The sequence below is a fragment of the Notamacropus eugenii genome, chromosome 7 (assembly GCF_028372415.1).
Source record: "Notamacropus eugenii isolate mMacEug1 chromosome 7, mMacEug1.pri_v2, whole genome shotgun sequence".
Taxonomy (NCBI): domain Eukaryota; kingdom Metazoa; phylum Chordata; class Mammalia; order Diprotodontia; family Macropodidae; genus Notamacropus; species Notamacropus eugenii.
The window spans coordinates 59880988-59908890 of record NC_092878.1 but is presented as its reverse complement, the minus strand read 5'-3'; the positions used below and the strand labels follow the sequence as shown (position 1 = coordinate 59908890).

Here is a 27903-nt window from a genome sequence, read left to right as displayed (position 1 = left end):
CTGCCTCAAACCTCTCCTTTCTCTAATCCATTCTCCATAAGCTTTCTTTCCAGACTATTTTGTGTTTATTTTGAATTTATTCCATTCGTATGTAAATAATGATAATAACATGTACATACCATTTTACTGTTTGCGAAGCACTTCACAAATATTATGTAAGTTTCTCCTCACATCAATCCTATGAGGTAGGTTCTATTATTTTTCTCATTTTACAGATGAGGAAACTAAGGCCAACAGAGTTAAATGTCTTGCTCAGAGTCACACACCTAATAAGTGTCTGAGACTAGATTTGAACTCCTGAATATGAATTTTCCTGATTCCAGATCTGGTGGTCTATCTACTACACCATCTATCTACTTAGTGCTACTCTAAACTAGGAATAAAGGAGAGCTGAGTTTTGGTCTAGTTTGGCTGAGGCAGTCTTTCGGCACATGGTTACAAGAACTATTGGTTGAATTGAACTGAATTGTCCTGACTTTGCCACACCCTTGTTATATGACCTTGGTAAGCCATTTCATTTCTCAAGGTCTCGGTTTCTTATTTAGAAGATGACCAGGTGGGAGCAGATTACCACTAAAGTCCCTTTCAGCATTTGAAAGTCTATGATTCTATGTCTGAGTGTGTACAATGGATACAATATTTTCAGTTTGGCTTGATTATCTTATTTTATAATTCTATGATTCCATGCATCATCAGTCTATTAACCAGGCTAAATCTCAGGTTAGTTTCTCCCAAGACCCAGAGATTGCTAGATTGCTACCCTCAGCCCCTCATCCCCATGATTTGAGATTCCTTTCAGTTGCTATGTGCTCAGAGGATACAGACTCCTTTGAATATTAACCTTAATGAGCTAAAATTAGGAAGAGAAAGTCTAGGGTCAAAAGATTTCATAAAACATTGGATTATCCATGCTGTTTCTCCTGCCAACTCCTGCCTCTCCTCTGCCCCATCTCTTAATAATAATAATAGTCAGCATTTCTATAGTGTTTAACAAATATTTGAAATCATTTTACAAATATTATCTTTTCTGATCCTCACAAAAACTCTGAGAGGTAGGTGCTATTATGATCTCCATAAGGAAACTGGACAGATTGAGGTTAGACAGCTTGCCCAGAGTCATATGTTTAATAAGTGTCTTCAGTCTTCCCCACTCCAAGATCAGTGGTCTATCCGCTGTACCAACTAAGTGATCCAAAATACTGGCCACAGCAAATGCCAATTAGATACGAATAGACTTTGTGTGTCCTTTAGATGCTTCTAGGGAAGTTAAATTGTGGGCCTCACAGGGGTATTTGCAGACTTTTTCGTTTCGGGTGTCTTTGGCTCTTCCCCTCATCTATTTTTATCCTTTACCTCCCTGTGCCCTCTACCCTGGCCTGTCACTTCCATAAATGGATTTTTTCTATAAATATACTTTTCCTTTTCCACTTTCCTTCTCCCCAAAAGGGAATCACAATGTTAGAGCTAGAAAGGCTCTTAAAGGCCATTTAGCCCAACCACCTTTACCTGGAAGATGAGGAAACTGAGGCCCTTAGAAGTTAACTGAATTGATAGATTACTTTGGGTCCTGTAGGAGTCAATCTTCTGACTTCGATGCTTTTTCCACCAGATCTCACTGCTTCCTAGCATTCATTTGCTCAACCTTCTTTGGAGCTCCTTGTAGCAGAGGCTCATACTCAGGGAGTGAATTATACAGGCTCCCCAGCATCCTCCTTGTCTGAGTATCCTTGTGCCTGCAGCTGGATCTGTGGAGCCCAGGTCTTTGATGATCATTTGATGTTCCTTGTTATCAATTCAGCAATTAACAAAAGAGCTGATGATTGCTATATTGATTGGCCATACATTGGGTTTTGATATATGTGTTATCTCAGCCAAAGATGCAGTAGCAAGGAGAGGGGCAGGTGATTATGTATTTATCACAACGCTGTTAGTGTGAGAGGATATGTGCATGCCTATGGTTGCCAGGGGAGGTGGGAGGCGATAATGGAGAATCTAGGGATGGACATCCAATTTTCCTTATCAGGCCACTGAAGAGGAGAGAGGCCTCAGGCTACATTAATTAACAGATACCAATCAGCAGGCACAAGAGTGTGTGTATTGGAGTATGTTGGATTGGGGATGGGGTTGGAGGGGGGGGTAGAAGGCAGACAGGCAGAAGGAAGAGAAAGAAGAGTAGGGGGTAAAAGGGAAAGGAATCGATAGACCATTGAGTTGAAGAGGTGGCAGAAGGGGAGGGAGAAGGGATACAGCCAGAATAAAATAGGGGGCAAGGCCTTTGGAAATGGAGGAAAAATGCCAAGTAATGTCCTGTTGGTGTAATCAGGAAAATAAACTAGAAAGATTATAGATAGCATGAATTCTGTCTGATGGCCGTTGGCTCCTTCGTTATTGAGGGCATTCCTATGGAGGCTTACCTCATACTAAGGACCACAGAATTTCAGAGTTGGATGAGACCTTAGCAAAGCATTCAGTTCAAAGTAAACCTGAACAAGCATTTCTTCTACTGTTGGACTGTTTTAAGGTCAGTGGCCTCTACATATTGTGTATTCAGTGTGTGTGTGTGTGTGTGTGTGTGTGTGTGTGTGTGTGTGTGTGTGTGTGTGTGTGTGTATGTAATGGGAGGTAGTCCTGCTTTTAGGAAAATAGGTGACCCCATGGAAGTTTATATTATATAACTGCCCAATTTATATGGTGTGTGTGTGTGTGTGTGTGTATTCTGCAAAGTGCCTATTATGTGTAGCAAGAGATAGGAAGAGAACCATCTCAGCTTAAGCATCACTAGTATGAGGAGCTGGACTGGGTTTCTCATTTCTTTTTCCTTGGTTTCATTTGAAAGGGGTCAACTTCTTTTCACAAACCCCATTCTAACCCAACCCATTCCAAAATATTAAATAAATCTTAACCAATGTCAAGAGTGTGAGAACAGGACACAGAAATGCAGGAGAAAAAAGAAGAAATTATCTGAATCATTGGACTGATTGATAAGATTCTCTAAGTGGTATGGGGCTCTTGACATAAAAAGTAGATTTGCACCTTTTGAATAAGAAAAGGCATTTTATGCACCACAGAATTATAGCAAGAATTTATAGGTGTCAACAAACACAAGAAAATCATTTATTGGATCCAGGAAGAAAAGATGTACCATGTTGGCACATTCATAAGAAGAGACTTTCGTATAACCCACACAGGATCTGGAATCCCTTCTACAACAACATTCCTCTCTCTTTCCTCACTACTTTAAATTAAAAGTGAAGATTGTAGAATAGAAAAGAGGATTTGGGAGTAGTATTTGGCTCTGTAGATCAAGGTAAAGTTCTGCTGATCTCTTGGCCAGCTATTAACTACGAAGAATACTTTTGACTAGAGGTTTGCTAAAATGATCAAAACGATGGGTGGCGGAGAAAAGTATCCAGATATAGTTGCAAATTCAGACATCATGGACAACAACTGGTATAGAGTGGACAGATGTGGAATCAAAAGAGAAAACAAGTGGGAAGATGGGCAAAGATACCGTAATGCTGAGACTTTAGAGAATGAAATATGCTTTAATAGAAGTTCTTTGTTAGTAAAACAACTGACAATAAATGTGGTGGGAATACTATTGTGCTTTTAAAAAATGAGGAAATAGATTATTTTTAAAACACATGGAAATATTTAATTGAAATGATGTTGAATGAAGTGAGCAGAACCAGGAAAATAAGTTATATGATAATGAACCTCTACAAACAAACAACTTTGAAATCAAGATGAAGACAATGACCATTCACAATTCTAGATGATCCATGATGAATCTGTCAATTACAAAGAAGCAATGTATTTTCACACACACACACACACACACACACACACACACACACACATTTCTATGCAGATGTTGTTATAAAGTCACGCCAGTCTCTTTGTGACCCCATGGACCATAGCACGTCAACGTATTTCACGTGATTTTCTTGGCAAATGATACTGGAATGGTTTGCCATTTCCTTTTCCAGAGGATTAAGGCAAATAGAAGTTAAGTGACTTGCCCAGGATCATACAGCTAGTAAGTGTCTGAAGCCAGATTTCAATTCAAGTCTCCCTGACTCCATGTCCAATGCTCTATCCACTGAGTAATCCAGCTGCTTCCAATACATATACTTATATATGCATACAGAAATTGAGGAAATTTGCTTTGCTTGAATAAGCATATTTGTTACAAGAATTTTTTTCTTTTCCTTTTTCCAATGGAGTAGAAAGTGAGAAGGAGAGAAAATAAACTTCCGTTAATTTTTTTTAAATTAAGGGGGTACTATAGATGTTAAATGTGCATACACTTTCCGATGAAATCAAAGTAATATTAGTTTTACTTAACTGCATTATTTTGTTATAAGAGACCTTTCAAAAAGTGGGAATAATCTATATTTATAACATCAAAACAAAATGTCAATAAAACTTAAAAAAACACCTCTAACTAACCATTGCAACTGCGGAACTGCTGCTGTTGATCTTTAAGGAATCAGCAAATAAGATGCCACTGGGATGGAGATGGGGAAATGGGACCTTTACTTTTCAGCAGAGGAAAAAGGTAGAATCCACAAATTATAGACCAGAAACTAGACATGGTCCCCTAGCAAAACTCTCAGAACGATGAACAAAGGCAACTTTTAAGAGAACTTAGAAAAGGAAGCGTTGGTGACCATGAGCCAAAAGAAGTTCACTAGGAATAAGTCCAGTCATGCTACCCTCATTTCCTCATTTGACAGGTTTGCTAGATCAAGAAAATATTGTTCATTCTTGAAGAGGACCAATCACATCACGAGGGTGATGCCTTGACTTGTGCATGAATTGGATTTAGGTGAGGCAGAGCTGTCCAAGGTCATCAGCTTCACTCTGAAATCCAGTCATCACAGTCCAGTGACAAAAGAAAAGTCAAGACCAGATCATAGAAATGCCATAGACTTAGTGTTCCTGGATTTGAGCCACCCATTTGTCCTCACATTAAATCCTGGTGGACTTGGGTAGTTTTAGGGTTGGTTGATCCAAAAGAGTAGCGATTTCCAACCAGGAGGGAGTTCTCTAGTGTAGTGACAGAGGAGTCTGCCATTGGCCGTGTTCTGTTAAACATTTTATCAATGACTTAGATAAAGCCAAGGATGATTATTAAATTTGCAGATGATACCTAGCTGTCAGAGCCCTGATGGCCTGGATGACACAATCAAAATTCAGAAAAGATCGTGATTGGCTAGAATCATGGCTATATCTAATAAAGTGAAATTTAATCAGGAAAAAAGTAAAGTTATGCACTGTTGTTTGAAAAAAATCAGCAACACAATTGCAAGATGCAAGAGACATGATTAGATAGTAGTTCATGTGGGGGAAAAAAGACTTGGAGATTTAATGGACAGTAAACTCAAAGCCTTCATAGGCTGCTTAGAATAAAGAAAGTGGTTCTCCTTGATTATGTTCATTTCTGGATGCCACATTTTAGGAGGGATGGTGAAAAGTGCCTGAAGAGACTCATCAGTCCCTCAACCTCAACAAAAAACTTTAGCTTCTTCTCTTTCCCTCTAAGCCTATTCCGTCTGTTGGTGTAGTGGATAGAGTGATGGACCTGAATTCAAGAAGATCTGGGGTTGAATCCTGCCCTAGCTACTTACTGGCTAGGTGATCCTGAATAAGTCACTTAACCTCTTAAGTTAGCTTCTTCCTCCTCACAGGGTTGTTGTAAGTTAATGCACAGATATAAAATGTTTTGTGGACTTCAAAGCACTGTATAAATACTAGTGATGATTATTTTACTATTCCTGCTGGTGGCACTGTTATTTACCAAGGCAACAGTCAGGACCTTGTTTGTTAGCTTTGGCTCTTACCTTTCCTCACTTATATCTAATTTTAGTGCATTATAGCCAATTCTGTGGCAGATAAAGTGACAGGTCTAGAGTCAGGAAGACTCATCTTCATGAGTTCAAATCCAGCTGCAGATACTTACTAGCTGTGGGACCCTGGGCAAGTCATTTAATCCCATTTGCCTCAATTTCTTCAATTGCTAAATGAGCTGGAGAAGGAAATGGCAAACCACTCTGGTATTTGCTAAGAAAACCCTAAATGGGGTCACAAAGAGTTGGACAGAACTGAAACAACTGAACAAGTCAGTTCTACTTCCATAATATCTACCTAGTTCTCCTTCACTCCACTTCCATGTATGGGTCCTCACTGCCACCCACCTGGGCTTTATAATAGCTGTACAACAAGTCTTGGACCATCACCAGCCATCTTGACCTATGTCTTACCATTGGCCTCCAATGACTCTGGAGTAGAGAGTGAGGCTGATTACTTTGCACAAGCTCTGGTTCACTTAAATCCAATTCACTTGCAATGTGATGTCATTGGTCTTCTTCAAGAATAAAGAATAAGCAACAGTAATAACAAGTCTCCCTGAGTCTCAGTCCTTTCCCGTCTATTTTATCCATCATACCACTGCCAGAGCAGTCTTTTAAAACATAGATATAGTCACACCTCCCCTTTGCTCAAAATCCTTCAATAGTTTGTATTACTTATTGAGTAATGCTCAAACTCCTTTGCCTGGCAGTCAGTTCCACAAGTGCCATAGTTTCCACATACCCCATGTTCCAGTTAAACTGGATAATCTGCTATCTGCCTAATACTTTCCTTCTTACATGCCTTTATTCATACTGTTGTTTGTATTGAGAAGGCCCTTCCACGTCTAATAGCTGCTGAATCCATCCTTTAGGGCCAAACTCAAATATCACCTCTTTTAGGGAAACTTCAGTTAGTAATGCCCCTTTTCTCTTGAACCTTACCACAATATTATGTATGAAACTCTGAAGTACTCACCATACAATTTCACATTATTATTTGTATAGTACATACCATGAGAGCAGGATAGGAACATGACTTGTCTAAACCCAGTATCACCCCCAGTGCTTAGCTAAGTGTTCGCTACACACATAGTAGGCACTCCATATTTACTGACTTGATGTCATTAGCTGGAGTGAGTCCATAGAAGGATGAGCAGGATGGGGAAGTTTTGTGAAGCAGGATGTGCTGGAGGAACGGGAGATGTGTTAGAGGACAGAAAACTTTGAGGAGGAGATGTGGTTTCTGTCTTCAAAAATTGAAAGGCTGGCATGGTAGTCATGAAAATATAATGTATTTATGATATCTAATTGCAAATTATATATTTGTGATATCTATTACAAATTAGCTATTTGTGATATCCAATTGCTTTGCACATCTTAAAGTGCTATGTATAAGATATTATTGTTATTATTATCCTCAGGAGGTAGGTAGTAAGCTCACCCATTACTGGAGGTAATCAGAGACTTTGGTTTAGAGACCCTGTTTAATGGATTCATGCTTTAGGCAGGAGTTCAACAAGTGAGTTTTAAGGTCCCTTCAAGCTCTGAGATTCCACAAGTCTACTAAGTTCTCAACGAAAGCTAATTCCTTAATAATGAAAACAGTAAGAATAGCTTTTATTTGTATAATGCTTTATGGGATAATAATAGTAGTGGACATTAATAAAGCAGTCAGCCAATAATCATTTGTGAAGTGCCAACTATGTGCCAAGCAATCAATCAGGCAGTATGTCAAACACCAAGGATACAACAAAAAGCAAAAGACAGTCCCTGCTCTCAAAGGGCTTATATTTTAATGATTAAGAATAGTTTTTAATTCATATAATGTTTTAGAGGATAGTAGTGGTCAACATCAATCAATCAATATTTGTTAAGGACCTACTATGTGCCAGGCACTGTGCTAGGTTCTGGAGATACAAATTTCAGTACATAATTTAGGAGATTTTCAAAGCACTTGGCATATATTACCTTATTTGATCCTGACAATAGGAAGTGAGTGAGGTGAGTGCTATTGTTATCCCCATTTCACAGATTAAGATCATCTGGGTTAAAAGACTTGCTTAGGGTCATATAGTTTAGGGTTATAAATTGCTTTCACATGCATCATTTCATTGATGCCTCAAACAAAACTGTGAGATAGGGCAAGGCAGGTAATATTCACTTTTTTTAAAAAAATAGAAACTCAAGATTCACTCAAGTAACTTGTCTGAGGTCACACAGTGACTTAATTAGAGCCAGGATCTAGCTCTTCTGATTCACAGTTCAATCATCAGGGTGGAAATATTACTGGAGTGAGGGAGACCTGGGTTCAAAACTAGTCTCAAGGACCTACTAGCTGTATGACTTGAATTATCTAGGCTTAAACTCTGTGCAGCTAGTATCACAGTAGGTAGAAATCTGAATTTGAAGTTAGAGTGAATGTGAGTTCAAATACTGCCTCAGATACTTCCTAGCTGTATGACCTTAGGCAAGTCACTTAACCTGTCTCAGCCTCAGTTTCTTTATTTGTAAAAATGTGATAAATGATCATAATAGCACTTACCTCTAATATAGAGATGTCAAACATGCAGGCACCATAACACTCCTGCATGCAGACCAAATCACGTTAAGTAAAATATAATTGGGAAGTATTTAGCAAAATAAATAGAATATAAAATGGAATATAAAAAATAAAATAAGGACACACTGCAACACAGATAATGTTAACTTGTGGTTTTCTAAATCAACACTGGAGAGCCTGGGATCCTTTTCTAAATGATTTTGACACTACTGCTCTGATATATGCAAAGCTTATAATGCTTTATAAATATGAGTTAATATTATTTAATATCCTCATCTGCAAAATGAGAGCCCTCAACTCAATGGCCCTGAGGGGACACTTAGGTAACTTTTGGTTCTAAAATCTTCGATCATACTTTCTCTTTTTGGAAGCAATCATGATTAAGTGACATACAGGTTCACACTCACTAGCTAAGTATTTGAGTTCAGTTTTAAACTCAGGTCATTCTGACTCCAGAGTTAGGGTTAAAAGCGACTTGCCCAGCGTCACAGGGCTAGTAAGTATCTGAAGCCAGATTTGAATTGAGGTCCTCCTGACTCCAGGGCTGGTGCTCTATCCACTGCACCACCTAGCTGCTCCTTTGATCAGACTTTCTACCACAATAAGGTTTCTCCTTAAAAAAACTTGTTGAATTTAAGGGTTGAGTTGAATTCATGGCTGGTCCCTTTTCCTAAATGAGTTCAGAATTCCCTTGGTTGTTGAGATAGTGCCTCCCCTGAAGAAGCCCATTGAGCTTCTAGGACATTGCTTGCCCCACCAGGGATAGAGTGGGCTCCTGTATCATAGGCCTTCCCTGGGAGTGCTACAATCTAGGAGACAGGCAGAAGCTCCCATCCAGACCCACAGAGGTTTCAGAAAAGTTGCTTCATCGACACTGGCTGAAGTAGTGACATTCAAGTTCTTTTTCTCCCTCTCTCTGTGCTTTGGCAGTATGAGCTCCTAGAATTTAAAAAAAAAAAACCACATAATTTGTGGCAAGTAGAGTTCATAATCTGTTAATTTATTATCGTTTCTGTCGTCCTGGAGGGCCATTAGCAGAGGTAATAAAGGGAGATGTAATTATAGGAGCTGAGGCCACTCCAGACACAGCTGCTGTCGCTCGGCTCCCCATATTTCATCATCTGCTGGTGCTCTTGTCTTCCTGGGGAGAGGAGACAGTGGCCACCCTGGGAGGAGAATCTCCCAGAGCCTCCCTTGTCAGTAAGGAGGCCCCTCCCAAGCCAAGCGCTAATGGCAGGAGTGATAGATGCAGGGGTGGTAGGGAGGTGGGGCAGCACAGGGAGTGACAAGAGAGAAGGGGAGACCTCACTGGAAAGGGAAGGCCTCCAAGCTGCCTGGGGAGGATATTGAGCTAATAATGTTTGTTGAATGCAATTAATCAAGTAATTCCCATTCTTGGTTGTAGGCATGGGTTTACCATTTAATCTTCTCTCCCTCACCTGAAAAGAAAACTGTGCTACAGGCCCTTTAAAGACTGGGATATTTTTGCCTGAGCAAAAAAAAAAAAAAAAAAAAAACAAAATACAAGGCAAAAACACGTGTTTAGAGGCAGACCTGGCCCTTAATTGAGTGATAATGATACTGTTAATTTATGTGGGGCCTGTCTCTAAGGGGCTATCCCTGCAGCATTTCATCATTAGGCTTATTTTTTGTTGTCAGACTTTGCAACTTCCACTTGTGAATGGGGTCCTTTGTCCTTCAAAATTTGGGGAGAAGGAGGGGAATAGTAACTGAAAATTTACAACCCCTTTCACTTCAAATATGGTCTCTTCATTGTCCCTCAAACCCACCTTTGCTCACTGGGTTTTCACTCAAACCCCTCTTCCGTCTCTCTCCCCTTTGTTGGTCAGTAACTTACCTATCAGTGAAGACTGAGCTTCTCTCCCCTCTCTCTCTCCATGAAATCCTCATGATTTAGCCTAGCTCACAGAGCTCTTTCACTCTGAAACTCTCTAATATTTCTTGTCTGCATATCACTCATTTGGCAATAAATCACATCTTGCCTCATTAGTTGTCTTTTCATGTGTGTGTATGTGTGTGTTGGGGGGGCGGAGCTGTTCCCAAACTAGACTCAAGAGCTGCTCGGTTGCCACGTATGGTTCCCCTCCTCCCTGCATTGTAACTAACACAGAACCTTGCACATATTCAGAGTTTAATGAATATTTGTTGATGGATTAGGTGATGGATCCCCTTCTGCATGGTCCATCCCTGAACAACCTAAGGGGTTCTGTTTTCTGTCTGTCTAGGAAAGGATCTCCCATCCTAAGGAATCCCAGCATGCATTCCAGGGGTACAAGAAGCTTGCCAAGTTGGGAGTATGAATAGTTGTTAAATATTTATATTATCCTATTGAAATTAATCAACTCTTTTATATCTATTTCTTTTGTATTTTACAGGGTTTTTTTGTATTTTGTATTTTATGTATTTTTTTAGTTCCAATGGGCTTTTATTGAGAAAGATCAAGATTTTCCCAACTATCTTTTCTGAACTTTATGAACTGAGTGGAGACTTGGCTCCATATTCAGGTACACATCACACATCTCAACAAAAATACAGCCCTACTGTGCTTGCATGGCAAACTCCAATTCATTACCTTTTAAATCGAATAAAAGGGTATGAGAAGATTTACTGAAAACCTCAGAGGGTACAGGGATTCAGAAAAGGCTGGTAACCTATGATCGGAGGGGAGGACAAATGAAATAGGGTTGCCACTGGACCCACTTCTAGACAAAGCACTCTCTGTCTTGCTTCCTCAGGGACTGATGGACAGTTATATTCAGCTCGATTTTGTCATTGATCCCAACTGGGTTGTTGATTCATTCAAAAATATTTGGTGTAAGCTTATCTCCAGAGAAGGTTGAAAAAAAGTACTATTCTCTCATCTTTTCAAAGATGGAGCATCATGGGTGTGGGGAGTCACCTACTGGGTTAAAGCTTAAAATTTCATTGAGACTTTTGGGGACACTGAGTAGTGTCTGGCATGGTTGATGTGTAGATTGGTTTTGCTGAATTGATTTTTTTCCTCCTTTTTCTTTTTAAAATCTCTGTTACAAGGAATAATTCCCTGGGGAGGGAAGGGGATGACATAGTCAGACATGAAAGTAGGTAAAAGAATGAATGAATGAATTTTTAAAAGCATTTATTAAATGTTTATTTTGTGCCACGCACTGTGCTAAGAACTGGATATACAAACAGAAAAAAAAAAACCAATTCCTATTCTCAAGGATCTTACTCTCAAGCTGAGGAAGATAAAACATGTAGGATTGTTCGGTAGTGGGTAGAAGAAAAGTGAAGGTAACAATTAGAAAAACAAACTTTTGAACTGGATCTGTGATTAACATTAAGACTTTCTGGTGAGAATTTCCTGCTCTCAAAGAGTTACCTGGCCACTGAGAGATTAAATAATTTGCTCAGGATTACACAGTCAGTGTGTGTGTGTGTGTGTGTGTCTGTCTGTCTGTCTGTGTGTGTGTCTGTGTGTGTCTGTGTGTCTGTGTGTGTGTCTGTGTGTGTCTGTGTGTCTGTGTGTGTGTCTGTGTGTCTGTGTGTGTCTGTGTGTGTGTGTCTGTGTGTCTGTGTGTGTGTCTGTGTCTGTGTCTGTGTGTCTGTGTCTGTGTGTCTGTGTGTGTCTCTGTGTGTGTGTCTCTGTGTGTGTGTCTGTGTCTGTGTGTCTGTGGGTGTGTGTCTGTGTGTGTGTCTGTGTGTCTGTGTCTGTGTCTGTGTGTCTGTGTCTGTGTGTCTGTGTGTGTCTGTGTGTGTGTGTGAGAGACAGGACTTGCACCAGGTCTTCCAAGATTGGAAGCCGATTCTCTAACCATTATACTATAATACCTCTCAGAAATAAAAGATGAAAACAAGCACGTTAGATAGTGCTGCTTTTAAGATAGGATTTACCTCTAATGGTCTGAGCTTATGCTCATTAATTTTATCTATACCCTTAATAATAATAACAGACATAAAATACTTTAAAGTTTGCCAAGTACTTTAGCTACATCGTCTCATTTGAGGGTTTAAACCCAGTTTAAACCTGATTCTAGGTCCAATATCCTCTATGTCCATCTCAGGCACTTACTAATTATGTCACCTTGGGCAAGGCACTTAACCTCTGTCTACCTCAATTTTATTGATTGTAAAATGGGCATAATAGCAACATCTAACTCACAGATTGTTATAAGAATCAAATAAGATAATATTTGTAAAAAGTGCTTAGGTCAGGGCCTGGCATATAATAAGCACTGTATCAATGGTTATTCCCTTCACATCTGCCCTTAAATTAAATTCCTGAAAACCCAGCATACAAACATATTTAGAACAAGAAGCAAGTTCATATTGAAAGGTTTTGTTTTATTTTTTTCTATTTGATGCAATAATAATAATTACTAATTAATAATAATAACAGCTAACATTTCTATAACTCTTTAAAATTTACAAAGTATCCACCGTACCACTTAGTTTTCTCAAGTGCAACACAACTCAGGGGAGAGGGAGAGGGCAATCTTTCATTATGACAGCTAAAGGGCATCTGGATTCAGTTTTGTTTCACTGTACTGTCAGGAGGCACAGTAACAGTGGATAGAGCACTGGGCCTTGAGTCAGGAAGACCTGAGTTCAAATCTGGCTTCAGATACCTCTTAGCTTCAGCCTTGTGGCCTTGGGCAAGCCCCTTAACCTCTGTTTGCCTCAGTTTCTTCGTCTATAAAATGGGGATAATAATAATACCTTCCTTCCCAGGGTTGTTGCAATGATCAAATGACATAGTAATCATAAAGTGCTTCTAAGTACCTGGCACAGAGTAGGTAACATACAAATGTTAGCTGTTGTTGCTACTGTTATCATATCTTCTCTTTCTCTGCAATTTACATGTCAGAAAGCTACCTAGAGTACTGAGAGATGAAGTGACTGGCCCTGGGTCATGGAGTTTCTCTATGAATAATTATTGTTATAGCCCACCTTCTTATATCACTTATGAGAGGCAGTGTGGTTCAGTCACTAGAGGGCTGCCTTCAGCCTAGGACAACCTAGGTTCGACTCTTGCCTCTGACACATCCTGGTTCTGAAATCCTGGGCAAGTCTTTTGATTTAGTGCTCTAGAAAGCTTTCTAAGACTGTCAGCTGCAGAGCCACGCAGATCTGTATGGCTTAGAGGGAGTTTCTTTATCTGAAACTTCCCTATACCCCTGACCTTATGGGTCCAGTCCCTAAACCATGGTTTCCAAAATGTTTTATACTTAGATTATCATCTAATTTAATCCTCACAGCAACCTTTCAAAACAATCCTATGCAAGTATTAATGGTCTCCACTTCAAAGAAGTGATGTGTAATAAATGATGGGGTCAGGACACATCAAGACCTTCCCCCAGAAGGCCAGGTCATAGGTTACAAAGGTTCACCTAAGGGGTTCAGGGTTTATAGGAAAGGTCCTACTTTGAATCAAACCCGCTTGAAGCCCTGGGCATCCCAGCCCCAGATCAGTGATCCCAACCAAAAGCCATATGCTTCGTAAGCAGCAGACAGGATTCAAACCTAGGTCCACAGCAGTAAATCATTTCAGTCCTCTGGAGGACAAGAAGAACAAAGGAAGACAATCCCACTGAGGGAGACCACAGCAGCAGTAGGGTGGGCTGCAATGGACTTCCGAAAGCAGCTCGGGACAGAGAGAGAAAGGTGGTGGCAGAGTAGTGACACCAAGGGGCGCCCAGCAGCTGTCATATGCAGTCCTATCACCCTTCCCCCATGCTGACCACCATGAGCTTCAGGCTCAATGGGCAAGCCGGAAGACTGTACTGGATCTCTTAGCTGGGTTAGTAGAGCAATCCGGGCTGAGGTATCTTTAGCAGCAGCCTAACCCCACCATTGGTGCTGAACCAGCAACAGGCAGCTTCGAAAAGCACTGAGTACGTAATCCTCACTGGGCTGAGCTCCTTAGAAGAGGGTACACCTGCATTAATCACCTGCAAACACACGCACGCTGAGTTGGAATAACACGGATGGCTTTCTGCACTCCAAAAGGAGTGTTTTAGGGAAAGGGGGAGTCCTAGAGTCTGTAAGGCTTAGAAAGGCTTTCTGAACTTTGCCATCCCAGCTCCCCAAATCCAAAGAATCAAGAAAACATGCAATATGAAATCCCAGCCTTCTGGGCTAACTAACAATCATTCCTACTTGTCAACATCATCCTTTCTAAACTCCAGAATTTTGGTCCCATCTCTATAAGATTATAACCAACTCCTCCTCCCCATTAACCAACCTGAGTATGGTTTAAGCATGACAGAAGGAAGATAACATTATAGGAAGGGTATTAGATCTTCCTACAATTCACATAAAGTTTTAAAAATTAACAACTTAGACTATTGGTCTAGTTTGTAAGATTTTGGTGACTAGGGGGTGAATTTTCTTTCTCACAGATGACGATGCCTATGGTTCTTGGAAGATACAGTGTGGCCTAGTAGATTAAGCTCCAAATGTGGAATCAGGAAGGTCTGTGTTTGAATCTTACGGGTCATTTACTAGCACAGCTTAAGTTATTTAACCTCTCTGAGACTTAGTTTCCTCATCTGCAAAATGGGCATTGTAATAACACCTACCTCAGGGGACTGTTGTGAGGATCAGGAAGTATAATGTACAAAAAGTGCTTCATAAAACTTAGCACACCCAAGAAATAACAGCTAATAATATGCAGGTCGGAGTTTATTTGACCCCTTTTATTTTTTTTTAATTTCTCATCAAGTCTAAGGTATGCAGCTGGGTAGTACAGTGATTTCCAGCTTTGGTAAGCATGCTTTTAAAATAAAAGCCCTTGACACTGTATTTTTATCAGGGCCATAACTAAAGCTACTGAAGTTATAGTACATAGAGTCTGTATGAAGGTCAACATAGAAGAATATGCATATGGCTAGAGATATATCAAATCAGGTCACACTGGCTGCTCCTGGCAGGGATGACTGAAGGGGGCTGGGCCCTTTGCATATTGGCTACATGCTCTCCCTGCAATGTTAAAACCCATGGAACTTAAAACTCTATGAGAGTCACAGACCCCCAGTAAAATAAAAAGACATGCCCCTGCCCATCAATCCTTGCTGAATCAAGGCAGAAAACACTCTGGTTCGTAATGAGTATCCCCATCCCCTTACCCCACCCTCTCTGCCCTCAGCCTATCTCCCCCACAGTCCTGTTCCAGGACTGCAACCAAGTCCTAAGTTGGCAATAAATGGCCCATCAGAGGCAGAAGAGGGGCTTGCCCCCCAACACCTGATCCACAAACAAATAAACATCAAACTCTGACTCTGTGGCTTTTGAAGATGTGTTATACGGATCTCTAGAACTCAGGGTAGCCAATGAGAGGATACACTGCTCTGCCCTTCCTTTCATAGCAGAATGGAAAGAGGGCCTATGCCTCCCTTGGTCTGTAGTTTTCCACTGTTCCCAGCAGAAAGAGGGAGGCTATGAAAATCCTATACTTTTGCCTTTCTGGGGTTAAGGGACCTGCTCTCTAAATTCTTTCTGCTGAATATAAGGTAATTAAAAACACCACCCAGGTGGTGGTGATATCAATTCTCTGTGTCCATTAACTGCTTCCAAGACTCCTAGTGCTTCCACTGCCTCTGCTGCTGTGTCACCTTGGGCAGGTAGGTCACCTCACCTCGAAGAACCTCAGTTTCCTCCTTTGTACAATGAGGATGATAATACTACTACCTACCTTCTACCAGAGAAATTGTGAAAAAAGTACTTTCTAAACCTTTAAATAATTGCATTGTATAAATGTGAGTTACCACTGTTAATTTTATTTTAATTGCATTTTGTTTTGTTTTGCACAGGATCTATGCTTTCATCTGCGCAGAGAACTCCTAGACACCCAGTGTGGAAACTGTCTCCATAGATGTAAATGAACAATTACTTGTAAGTCATCCTCTTAGAAAATGGCCTATATAAATAAGTCACTTAATGTAAAAAAGTAGCCTAAATACTAAGAGTGTAAATGACTTACCTAATGTCACATGACCATTTTATGTCAGAGAGAGAACTTGAGCCTGTGTGTCCCTGACTCTAAGACTGGTCCTCTGTATACTATGCCAGGGCCTCAACTTTCTCATCTGTAACATGAGAGGACTGGATCTGATGACCAGCTAGATGATGTAGTGCACAGAGGTGCTCAGCCTGCAAATCTAGCCTCAGACAGTCACTAGCTGTGTGACCCTGGGCAAGTCACTTACCTCTGTTTGCCTCAAGTTCCCTCATCTATAAAAGGAGCCGGAGAAGGAAATGGCAAACCACTCCAGTGTCTTTGCCAAAAAAATCCCAAATTGGGTTGCAAAGAGTCAGACTAAAGACAACTGAACAGCAACAAAGGTCCCTTCTAGATCTAAACTTATGCTCCTATGCTTCTGTAACAATAATCCTTTTATTATTGTTGTCCATGAATATCATTTGATCTTTGATCAATTAATCAAGAAATATTGACTAATTGCCTACTATGTACCAGGTACTGGGGACAAAAGAATGAACAATGAATCAAGCCTTACTCACAAGGTACTTATTTCCTAAACTTCTTTCCACCAGCAAAATAAGAAAAAAAGACACAAGGAAAAACTGTCTTGTCCAAGTTCCTCTCAAACAGGGTTGGTACTCATGCTATCTGTTCTACAACTTTTAAAAGGAATGAAGGCCTAAAATTAGCCTTTTAGATTCTTTCCTGGCATCCTCCCATGAACAGGAGCACCAACCTTGGTGTATTGGTATCTGAGGGTTGTTTTTTTGTTTTTGTTTTTACCAGCATATTCTGACCTCTGGCCCTCATCCACATTTATCCTATGGAAGTGACTTACCTGGAATGTGCTTGGCCCAGCCAATGATGACCACAAGCTCCCTGTCTGCCAGATCACAGAGGGTGGTCAGGGCTTTGATGTCACTCTCGGGCATGGTGGGGTCAGGCATGGCATAGATCTTCTCCGGCTCAGCCACCAAGAGATGGGAGACTATCTTAGTCACTGCAAGGGCCAAAGAGGGAAATGTGAGAACCGGGAAGAAAAAGGAAGAGAGCCTGGGGCATGCAGGAGGCAGAGAGAGGAGGAGGAGCCAGAGAGCTTCAGCACGGCCATTAGCAACACCTTGGCATCCACAGGAGTGCCATTTGTATGGAATCAGTGCTTTGGATTTCAGCATCTCTTGTGGGTGAACTAATGGAGCACTCTAGAGTCAGAATCAACCACTTTTCAAAGTAGACCTCCTTTCTCCAAGGTTCAATATAGTCAGCATTTATATGTCTAGTGATGTTTTTAGCTGCATCAGTACAAGAGAATTTTGCTCAGTTGTTCAGTCACGTCCGACTCTTCCTGACCCCATTTGGGTTTTCTTGGCATAAATCCGGTAGTGGTTTATCATTTTTTCTCCAGCTCATTTTACAGATGAGGAAACTAAGGAAAACTAGGTTAAGTGACTCACCCAGGGTCACACAACTAGTAAGTGTCTGTGACACCAGATTTGAGTTCAGGTCTTCTGATTCCAGGCTGGGTATTCTATCTACTGTGCCACCTAGCTGCCCCTTTACTAGAGAGACCTTTACTAACCATTATAGGGATGAAGAGTAGATGTGACATTCTAAGAAAGAGACCTGAGGGCAAGACCCTCATGGCTAAAGACTGTGACTTTTGGTAGAGATGACATACATAGCCCCTTGTTTCTTCTCTGGATCCAATATTGTTTGTCCTTCCTTCTTGAAGAGAACCATGACATCAGGAAGGTGATGTCATGACTTGTAAGTGAATTTGGTTTAAGTGAGGTAGGGCTGTGCAAAGTCACCACCCTCACTTTCTCCTCTGGAGCCACCTGGGTCCAGTGACCAGATATGGATCAGGACAACTGGAGATGGCCCAGATGCAGTGGGAGTCTTTGACCCTTTTAAGCTAAGGTCTTTGCCAAATCTCAGTTTGTCTGAGGCAACACTCATTCAGTGATTAAGACTAGGTGAGAAATGAGGCAAGTAGGAGTTCATGAGGACTAGAACAACGGAGTATTTTATGGGTTCTAAGACTAGTATTTATACCACTACTGTTATAAATAAGGTATATTAAATAAATTAAAATGCCTTGAAACTGTGAAGTTCTATCCAAATGTAAGGTTTCATTCTATTGTTTGGCCTATATTTCAAATCCCAGGAAATGAGGTTGGGTTACGTGGTCTTGAAAACCCTTTTCAGCTCTAAAATGATTACACGTTAAAGAAGCAAAACACCCTTTGTAAAATTTCAAGCACTCTATAAGTGGGAGTCATTAATATCCAATCAACCTCTCCATGCCACCCCCATCTCCCCCACCTCCTGCTGCCCAAGGCAGTGCCATGGAAAAGAATACTGGTTCCAGCAGAAACCCCAGGGTCAGGGAAACAGAATGGATGCTGGGACAGAGGAGGATGCCACAGGTGGCTAGGACTTACAGGGCTTTTTGGCTGGAGGAGGAATCTGTAAGCTCAAGTAACTGCTTTCTGAGTCAAGCCTTCGCTTGTATTTCTGACGGCCTCCACGAACTCGGTCAAGGCGAACCCCTGTCCAGGAAAAAAGGGAGAGAGAGGAGAAAACTTCTAAATGTTTACCAGCCATACCATTACCAGTCTCTTATCTGCGCTTCTGAATTTCCACATCAAGCAATTCCTTTATAGGGTTTAACTCAGGGCAAGCAGGGTGTCTGGAGTCCAGAACGTGTGGGGATCAGATGATATTTACGGCAGGCCTCACTGGGTCTACCCTTCGATGTCCTGACACAACTACTCTGCCCAGGCGTGCCATGGCTGCCTCTCCTTCTGAGGTGTCAATGCCTTTCTGAGATCCATCTGTAGAAGACATTAGCTCTCTTAAACCTGCTGACATCCTCTGTTTTAAAAAGTGCAAAGAGCTGCTGTGGCTCCCTATTACCTCCAGGATCAATCAAACAATAAACGTTAATTAACCATTTGCTACATGCCAGCATTGTACTAAGAGATGGGGATATAAAAAGAGGTTAAAGATGGTGTTTGACCTCCAGGAACTTACAATCTAGCGGGGGAGATGAGACGCAAACAAGTATAAACAAAGCAAGCTATCTACAGGATAAACAGTAAATAATGAACTGAGGGAAGCCACTGGAATTAAAAAGGGTTAGGGCAGGCTTCTGGTAGAAGGGAGGGTTTTAATTGGGACTTAAAGGATGCCTGGAAGGTCAGCAGTCAGGAGCAAAGGAGGGAAAGAATTCCAGGCATGGGGGAACAGCCACAGAAAATGTCCAGAGTTGAGAGATGGAGTACCTACTTCAAATTAAAAATCCTGTCTGGCATTCCTATGAGCCATGGGGGCCCCCTGGCTGCACCCCATCTTTCCAATAGTCTTGCATTTTGTTCCACTCCACCCACTGTCCTACCTGCTTCTTCTCACACACAGCATTGACTCTGTTTCCCTGCTCTGGCTATGTTGGAATGTTCTGGCCCGTTTCCTCTGCCCCTTCATTTATTTCCCTTGCTTCATTTTAAGACTCAGTTTACTGTCCACTTTCTACAAGAATCCTTGTGTGATCTCCCTAACTATTAGAGCCTTCCCCTCTGAGAACCCGACTCTGCAAGCATGTTGTATGTGCCCAGTTATTTATTTGTTTTCTTCCCCATCAGACTCTCAGTTCTTTTCCTTTTTTTATATCCTTAGTGTTTGTATACTTTATATGGTATCTGGGACATAGAAGCTTAATAAATGCTTCCTGATATGGCTGATACTGATACAGTATTTTAAGGTTTGGAGACAGACACAGAGACACAGACAGACAGACAGACACATACAGACATATACATACTCAAATTCATTTAATCCTCACAGCAGCCTTATACAGAAGATGCTTTTAATATTTTCATTTTAATGATGAAGAAATTTCAGTTGAAAGAAGTTGTGACTTGCCCAAGGTGATTTAAGTGACCCGAAGCAGGATTCAAACCCAGATCTTGTTAATTCCAAATCTAGCCCTTATCCACAATATAAATTTGAGCTATTATTACCCATTCCCAGGTACTGTAGGCACTGAATGTAATTCCCTAGGTGCAAAGGGAGCAATATAAAGTAAAAGGATGTTTTTAGTTAAGTCTACATAGACAGTCTTTGCTAATGGTCTGCTCTGATGTAGAGCAGTTAAGTCCTGGGGAGGGGGGGAACCAGGTGTGTGAAAGGGAGGGGTGGGAAGGAGCGGGGAAAGAGACATAATGTCCTATTTCCGTAGCTCCCTCTAGAGGCAGTAGGATACACTGCCACTGTACTAGAGTTGACCAGGTCACTCCACACCCAAGGAAATCTGGGTTTGGATACTGGGGCAAATTCCTATTCCTCTTCAAAGGTCTCATCTAAAAGACCCTTCTTGGCCCACAGATGAACTAAAGGCTTGGCACCCAGCTTACGTGCCTTGGACGATGACGGCTGTTGCTGACGCTGAAAGGAGCTGAACCAGGACTTTCCATAAGCTTAAGAGTTACAGACCTGGTACTTAGTCTGGGTAATCCATCTCAGTGAGCACGTTGGAGGATTAAGAGACTATGCTAATCCCAACCATTTCTCTGCCTTCCAGGGATAGGACGAACACCCAGGTGTAGTGATACTCTAGGATCAAATTCCCACATGTAATGCCCCCCTCCAGAAAAGAAACACTAAAATACAATGTGTCTAGGACAGTGCCACAAATTTCATCCTTTGTGATAGTAACAAAGTGTTCCTCCCAGAGCTGAAACCCTAATTTGCTCAACCATACTAGCTGCTAAGATTCATGGGAGTCCTGCAAATAGATTCCATCAAACGTTACCAGTAAGAGAATTCCTGTCCCCCTCATCAGTGTTTCTCTATGGCTGCTTCCCTCATTCCCTAACATAAATTCTTTCCAACATGAAAGTCTGTATGAGAACTTTTTCTCTAATAAAAACAACTTACAGGGATAGGGATCTTTAATATAAAAAGACCAGAAAAGAAAACAAGTCATAAGGTGAGTGAGAATAATTAAGAGCAACCAAAATATTTATAGCTAGCATTGATAAAACACTTTCCAGGTTATCTCATCTGAACCTCACAACGACTCTGAGAGGTAGAAGCTATTATTGATCCCATTTTACAGATGAGGACACGGGCTGAGAGAGATTAGATGTGACATAGCTTAGAGTGATGTAGCTAGTAAGTGTCTGAGGGGGTATTTGAATTTAGATCTTCCCGACTCAGGTCCAGTACTCCATCTGCCTTATATTTTGGGCCTTCCTGGCTTAGAGTGAATGTCAGTGGTAGCTGTTTCTCTTTGAAACAGCAACCCTGAGGGTCTTCCCCTCCCAGCTTGATTTTTTTTCTAATTAAAGGAGCCATCCCTTGACTCACTTCTTAAAGAAGCCTATTCACTGAATGCGCATTTTCTCACTCTAAGTGAGTACCTGAAAAGGCCTTCTCCTAAAAGGGCCAGGGTCTCCCACTGCATCATGGGACACCTGCAGTCGTCCTGATAAATATCTGGCCACTGCACCCAGATGGCTCTGGAGGAGAAAATGAAGCTGATGACTTTGCACAGCCCTCCCTCACTCAAGTCAAAGTCAACTGCAAGTCATATCATCATTTCCCTGATGTCATGGACAAACGCAACCTCAGACAGCACTGCTGAAGGAGTTAACAGCTAGATGCACCAGTGCATAGAGTGTCAGGCTTGGAGTCAGGAAGACCTGAGTTCAAATCTGACCTTAGACACTAGCTTTGTGACCCCAGGCAAGTCTCTTGACTTTTGTTTGCCTCAGTTTCCCCTATAAAATGGGGATAATAATAGCATCTACTTCTCAGGGTTGTTGTGAGAATTGAATGAGATAATAATCATAAAGCTCTTAGTACAGAGCCTGGCATATAGTACGCACTGTATAAATGCTAACTCTTGTAATCATCACCACCATCATCGTCACCACCATCATCATCATTGTCATCATCATCATTGTCATCATCGTCATCATCACCATCATCATCACCACCATCATCATCATCATCATCATCATCATCATCATCACCACCATCATCATCATCGTCATCATCATCATCATCATCATCATCATCATCATCACCATCATCATCGTCATCATCGTTGTCCCCACCAACATCATCATCATCATCATCATCATCCTTATTAGAGGACTGCCTTCTCAGATGGTTGCCAAGCAACCTGGTGTGGCCAACAGTGCACTGAACTTGGTGTCAGAGGGTCTGATTTGGATTTCTATCTTTGCCACCTGCTACCCATGTGACCATGTGAAAGCTACTCCCTTTACTAGGCCTCTTTTTCTCATTTGTATAGTGAAGGGGTTCAACTAGATCACATCTGAATATAACTCATGACCATAAAATGATAGTTGTTCTAGTTTGTCAGAAAGGCAGGAATGAAACCCAGGGATCCATGCTTGACTCTGACAATGATTATCATTTTTATTAGTGACTTGGATAAATACGCAGATGGTTTACTTGTCAAATTTGCAGACAACAAATTTGAGAGAATGAAGCAGAATTTAATAAGAAAATTTAAGAGGGATAAATACAAAATCTTTCAGGCTGGTTAAAGAAATTGGCTTCACAAAGACAATATAGGCAAAATAGAGCTAGATAGTAATTTGTCTGAAAAAGATCTGGGGGTTTTAGTGGACTTCAAACATAAGTTGATACTGTGAAATGAAAAACCAGTTAGTCAATTAGTATTAATGAAGAAGTTACTATCTGCCAGACACTATTTTAAGCACTGGGGATACAATGGAAAAAGACAGTACTGCTCTCAAGGAGCTCACAGTCTAATGGGGAAGACAACATGCAAACAATTATATACAAACAAGATATATGCAGGATAAATTGGGGGAAAGGCGAGTCTCTCAGAGGGAAGGCATTAAGATTAAGGAGCCCTGGGAAAGGCTTCTTATAGAAGGTGGCACTTTAGCTAAGAACTGAAGGAAGCCAAGAGGCAGAACTGAGGAGGGAGAGAACTCCAGGTGTGGAGGGCAGAAAATGAAAATACTGGGAGTCAGGAGATGGATTATTGTGTACAAGGAACCACAAGAAGAATGGTATCATTAAAATGCAAGGTAGTTGGAAGGGTGTAAAGGTGTCAGAAGATTAGAAAGGTAGGGAGGACCAGGATTATGAAGCCCTTTGAAATCCAAATAGATTTTATGCTGGATCTTAGAGGTAGAAGGGAGCCAGGGGAGTTTATGGAGTGGGGCAGAGGGGGAGTGAACAGTGAAATTTTCACTTTAGGAAGATCAATTTGGCAACTGAGTAGAGGATGCATTGGAGTGGGGAGAGATATGAAGCAAGGAGAAAAAACAGCAAGAGGTGCTATGGGTAGATAAAGTCCTACGCTAAGGTGGTGTAGTGTCAAAGGAGAGAAGGGGGTATATATGAAAGAAGTTATAAAGATGGAAAGAACCAGACTTGATTACTGATTGGATATGACAGCTGAGAGAGAATGAGGAGTCAAGGATGGCACCTAGGTTGCCAGCCTGGGCGACTAGGAAGATTGTGGTGCCACTGACAATAACATAAATTAGGAAGAGGGGAAGGTTGGGGAGGGAGTATGAGGAAAAGGATAATGAATTCGATTTTGGACAATGTTTGACAATGTTGAATTTAAGATGTCTGTGGGACATCTAGTTCAAGATGTCTAAAAGGCATTTGGAGATGTGAGCCCGGAGGTCAGGAAAGAAATTAGGTCTAAATGACTGCATCTAAGAAACATCTATAAGTCCGGGGACAGGGAAACCCCTCAGTGAGTGGCTGTCCCCATACTAAACACAGTTTACAGGGATCAAGTGCCTTGTGTTAGACTCACCTTGCCTAGAATGTCCTTCGTACCTTGTGTGCTTATGTAGGCATCTTTCAGGGCCTAGTTTCAATCCTTCAATCTCTTCAGACAACCTAGCTCTAAACTCAGGGAGCAGTGTATGTCTGTGCCTCATTCTTTTATGTTCTGTTTTTTCTCCACAGAATTTACTAGCTTAGCCCTTCTTTTTCTTCCTGAGGGATTCTAATAGAAGAAGACGTGGGGGTGGGGAGGGTGGAAAGTCCAGCGTGTTGTTCTTTGGAAGTAGGAGGTTCCTTTAAAGGTAGCTGGATTGGACATTCCCTGGGGGCACCTTCAGTTTCTGTGAGATGCAGTAAGGGAAAAAAGAGGAGAAAGAGAGGGAGGGAGGGAGGGATGGAGGAAGGAGGGGAATTGGCTTTCTGTTTTCCCTAGAGTGCCGCAGGGAAGACTATAGCACTCTTGCAAAGGACACAGAAGGAAAATGACTACACAAGTTAGTTAGAGGTATTTGGGATCCTCAATCAGATTATAGAACACAAAAGACTTTATAGCATTAATGGAGATAAGAGAGCCACAAGTAGATTCCTTTTTTATCAACCCCTTTTCCAAAGAGTAGGACAGTATCCAGCCCTGCTCATCTAAGACCTTGGCCAGTTAATTTCATCCACATCTCTTTTCTCCATCCCTGATTGACATTCCTTAAGACAATGAAAATCAAAGAACCACAGAGTTGTCAGAGATCTCAGAGGTTATCTATTCTTGCCCCCCTCAAACCCCTGGAAATAGCTTGGGAACTGAACAAGCAATGGAGGAGCCCATCTTGGCACTGGTGTCAGAAGGGAAGACGAGAGGCTCCATTTGGCATACACACTTTCTTCATAAGAATATATGCATGAATAGCCTGTGATCATTTATATGGGACTGGTTGGGGGTGGGGCATGATATGATGAGAAATAACATTCTTAGGATCAGAGATCTCAAAGGAGACACATAGACCATCCAGTCCAAGCTGTTTCATAACTACACTTCCAAGGTCAGAATTATTATGAACTTGAAGGACTTTTAAATCTGTGTCATCAGACCCCAAGCCTAGGGTTACACAGATAAACCTCAAGGAGGTTAAGCGATTTTTGCCCAAGGTCATAGATGTTAGAGGCAAGAATCGAACCCAGGTCCCCTGATTTCAGAGGCAGCGCTTAACTGACCATACCATGAAATTCCTCATTCAAGAGATCATAGCTGAACCTGGCCCTTTGGGGGATGCTTTTGCTTTTCAATAACACAGTTCTGTTTATTCTGATATAGGACCAATACCACCCAGGGAAACTTTTGTGCCAATGAGCAAATAATCCCAATCTAAACTTGGACACAGAACCAAAGGGAAAAGAGCACTCCTCTCAAGGTTGTCTCCCTCCAACTCCCTAGAAAGAGATTTTCACCTTTGACCAAAAATCTCCCTTCTATGCTCATTCTGCAGCCCTAGCGGGGAGACTCCCAGATTGACCAATCCCTTCTCCCTCCTCCATTCTAACTTCTGTGTCTTGAGCACTGTTATGGGACCAGCCACGAGTTTCTCGGGAGGGGGAATCCTGCCAGACTGGGCCTCTGCAATATATTCCCGATTTGCTGATCTTTCCAAAACCTTTCCACCAAGCCACGTCAGAGAAATGCAGGCAAGTCTGCCTGGCAAGTTCTGGATCAGATGTCCACTTGTTCCCTTGATAACATCAGACTTCTGACTTTTTTTTCTTAATGGAAGTAAAATAATTCCTCCTTCCCCCGACACCCTCCCCCTTCCCACTTCTTTCATTCTTTCTTTTTTTTTTTCGTTCCCACAGCTGGATTAGATCCCAGTCTTCTAGAAGTAAAAATAGCAAAGTGTGCTGGGGAGGGGGCTGGGGGAGGGTAGGAAGGGGGAGTCAGTTTAAGTTTCTTTTATTCCTCAGACCTAAAAATAATTTTCGATAGCTTGTGAAGCACAGTCCTAGATAGTGGGCACTGTGGGCCCATCCCAATGGCAGCTGTCAGGTTGAGTTATAGGGCTCACATCACTTCATATTGGAGCTGATCAAAAGCTAATGAATTGGTAGGAATTGAGCTAAACCCCTCACCAGTCAGGAAGCCTGAAACGTCCCAAACAACTTACTTTTCTGCTTTCTCTCCTTGCAGCCTCCTTCCTCCCAGAAGCATCTGCCTTGTCTGCCTGAGAGAAACCATCTTCAGGATAATCCTAGATATGAGTGAGGGTCAGGAATGGGTGGTTCTTTTCCTTAGGGGAATCTCTCTTCTCAAATACAGCACTTGACCAGAAATCCCTTTCATCCCAATAAATGGCCACCAAGCCACCTTCATTCTCTTCTATTCAGAAGCACCCCCTCCATGTAAAGTTATTCTCTGAGATAAATGGGAGTTTTGTCACTGCTTCCAGTAAAGCTAAGTCTTGTTATGTCATATGTACTTGCTTCTCTAAACAAATAAAGGGAAAGAAATATCACCAAAAGTGGCATTGCTGACTTAGACAGAACTCTCCTCAGAGCACAACTCATACCTGGTGACAGATGCTTTTTTGATTCAAATTTCTTACAGATTCCCACCATTTCCAGTGGGATCCCAGAACCCATCTGGCCCAAACTGGACCTGATCAGGGATAACTTTGACAACATACACAGATCTTCCATGACAGGGAACAGCATCCATTCTGCTTTTGGACAGTTCTAATCTTCTTTTTTGCAACATTCCTCCTTTCCTCACATTCTTTCCTCTGGAGGTCAGCCTACATAAAGCCCCTAATATGTTGAAAATATGTGACAACTCCAAGTTTATTTCATATTTGCATATATATATAAATACATGTATTTGTTACCTCATATTGAAATAAAATCAACTCCCACACACCATGACTTTAGATGTTGTTCTTCCAACACCTCTTGCCTCATTTTGGGGGGGGTTTCCTTGTGAGCTGTAAGCACACCTGGCTGCCTTAGGTGTGGGTTATTTTTATGTGTCTCCTTTGCCCTTGCAATGTAATTTCATGTCAGCTGGGAGAGGGGAAGGACACAAGTCTAAACTCTTGAGAACACCGAGGAAGAAAAAGTCATCGAGGAATATAGATAAAGAAGTAGACTGCTATTTGAGGACCAATGTCAGCTGCTCAGCAGGTTGATCAAATGATGATGATGGTGGTGGTGATGCTGCTGACACGCATATAGTGCTTCAGGTTTGCAAAGAACTTTCGATCCAATGTCTCATTTACTAGGTAGATAGAGCATCAGATTTGAAGTTCACGTCTCGCCTCAGACATTGATGAGGTAACCCTGGGCAAGACGCAACTTCTCTCTGCCTCAGTTGCCTCATCTATAAAATGGGGGTAATAACCAACCTTATAGAGTTGTTGTGGGGATCAAAGGAGATAATATGTGTGATCATATATGTGAAGTACTTTGTCAACCTTAAAACAAAAAAAAAACTATTATCTTCACGCAAAAAATCCTGTGACATAAATATTATTATCCTCCCCTTTTTTATAGATGAGGAAAAGAAATATCAGACTTGCCCAGAGTCACACAGCTCAGAGGCAGCTTAGGAAAGATCTAAGGTCTAATTCAGACTTTAGTTTCAAGCCTTATAGCCACAAGGATAATGAGTAGAATTATGAACTATGAATAGGGTCAACAGATCTCTACTATTGATCTTT

The 27903-nt window shown here is 41.4% G+C and overlaps 1 protein-coding gene across 2 annotated transcripts in view; it reads right to left on the bottom strand.

Moving 5' to 3' along the window:
* Positions 1–27903, bottom strand: part of ESRRB (estrogen related receptor beta) — a 238909-nt gene that overhangs the window by 10975 nt on the left and 200031 nt on the right. For both annotated transcript variants that reach the window (XM_072622958.1, XM_072622959.1), the window contains exons 4-5: positions 18841–18948; positions 17235–17396 (exon numbers count right to left, since the gene is read on the bottom strand). In XM_072622958.1, the coding sequence (XP_072479059.1) occupies positions 17235–17396; positions 18841–18948 (270 nt within the window). The remainder of the gene's footprint in view (positions 1–17234; positions 17397–18840; positions 18949–27903) is intronic.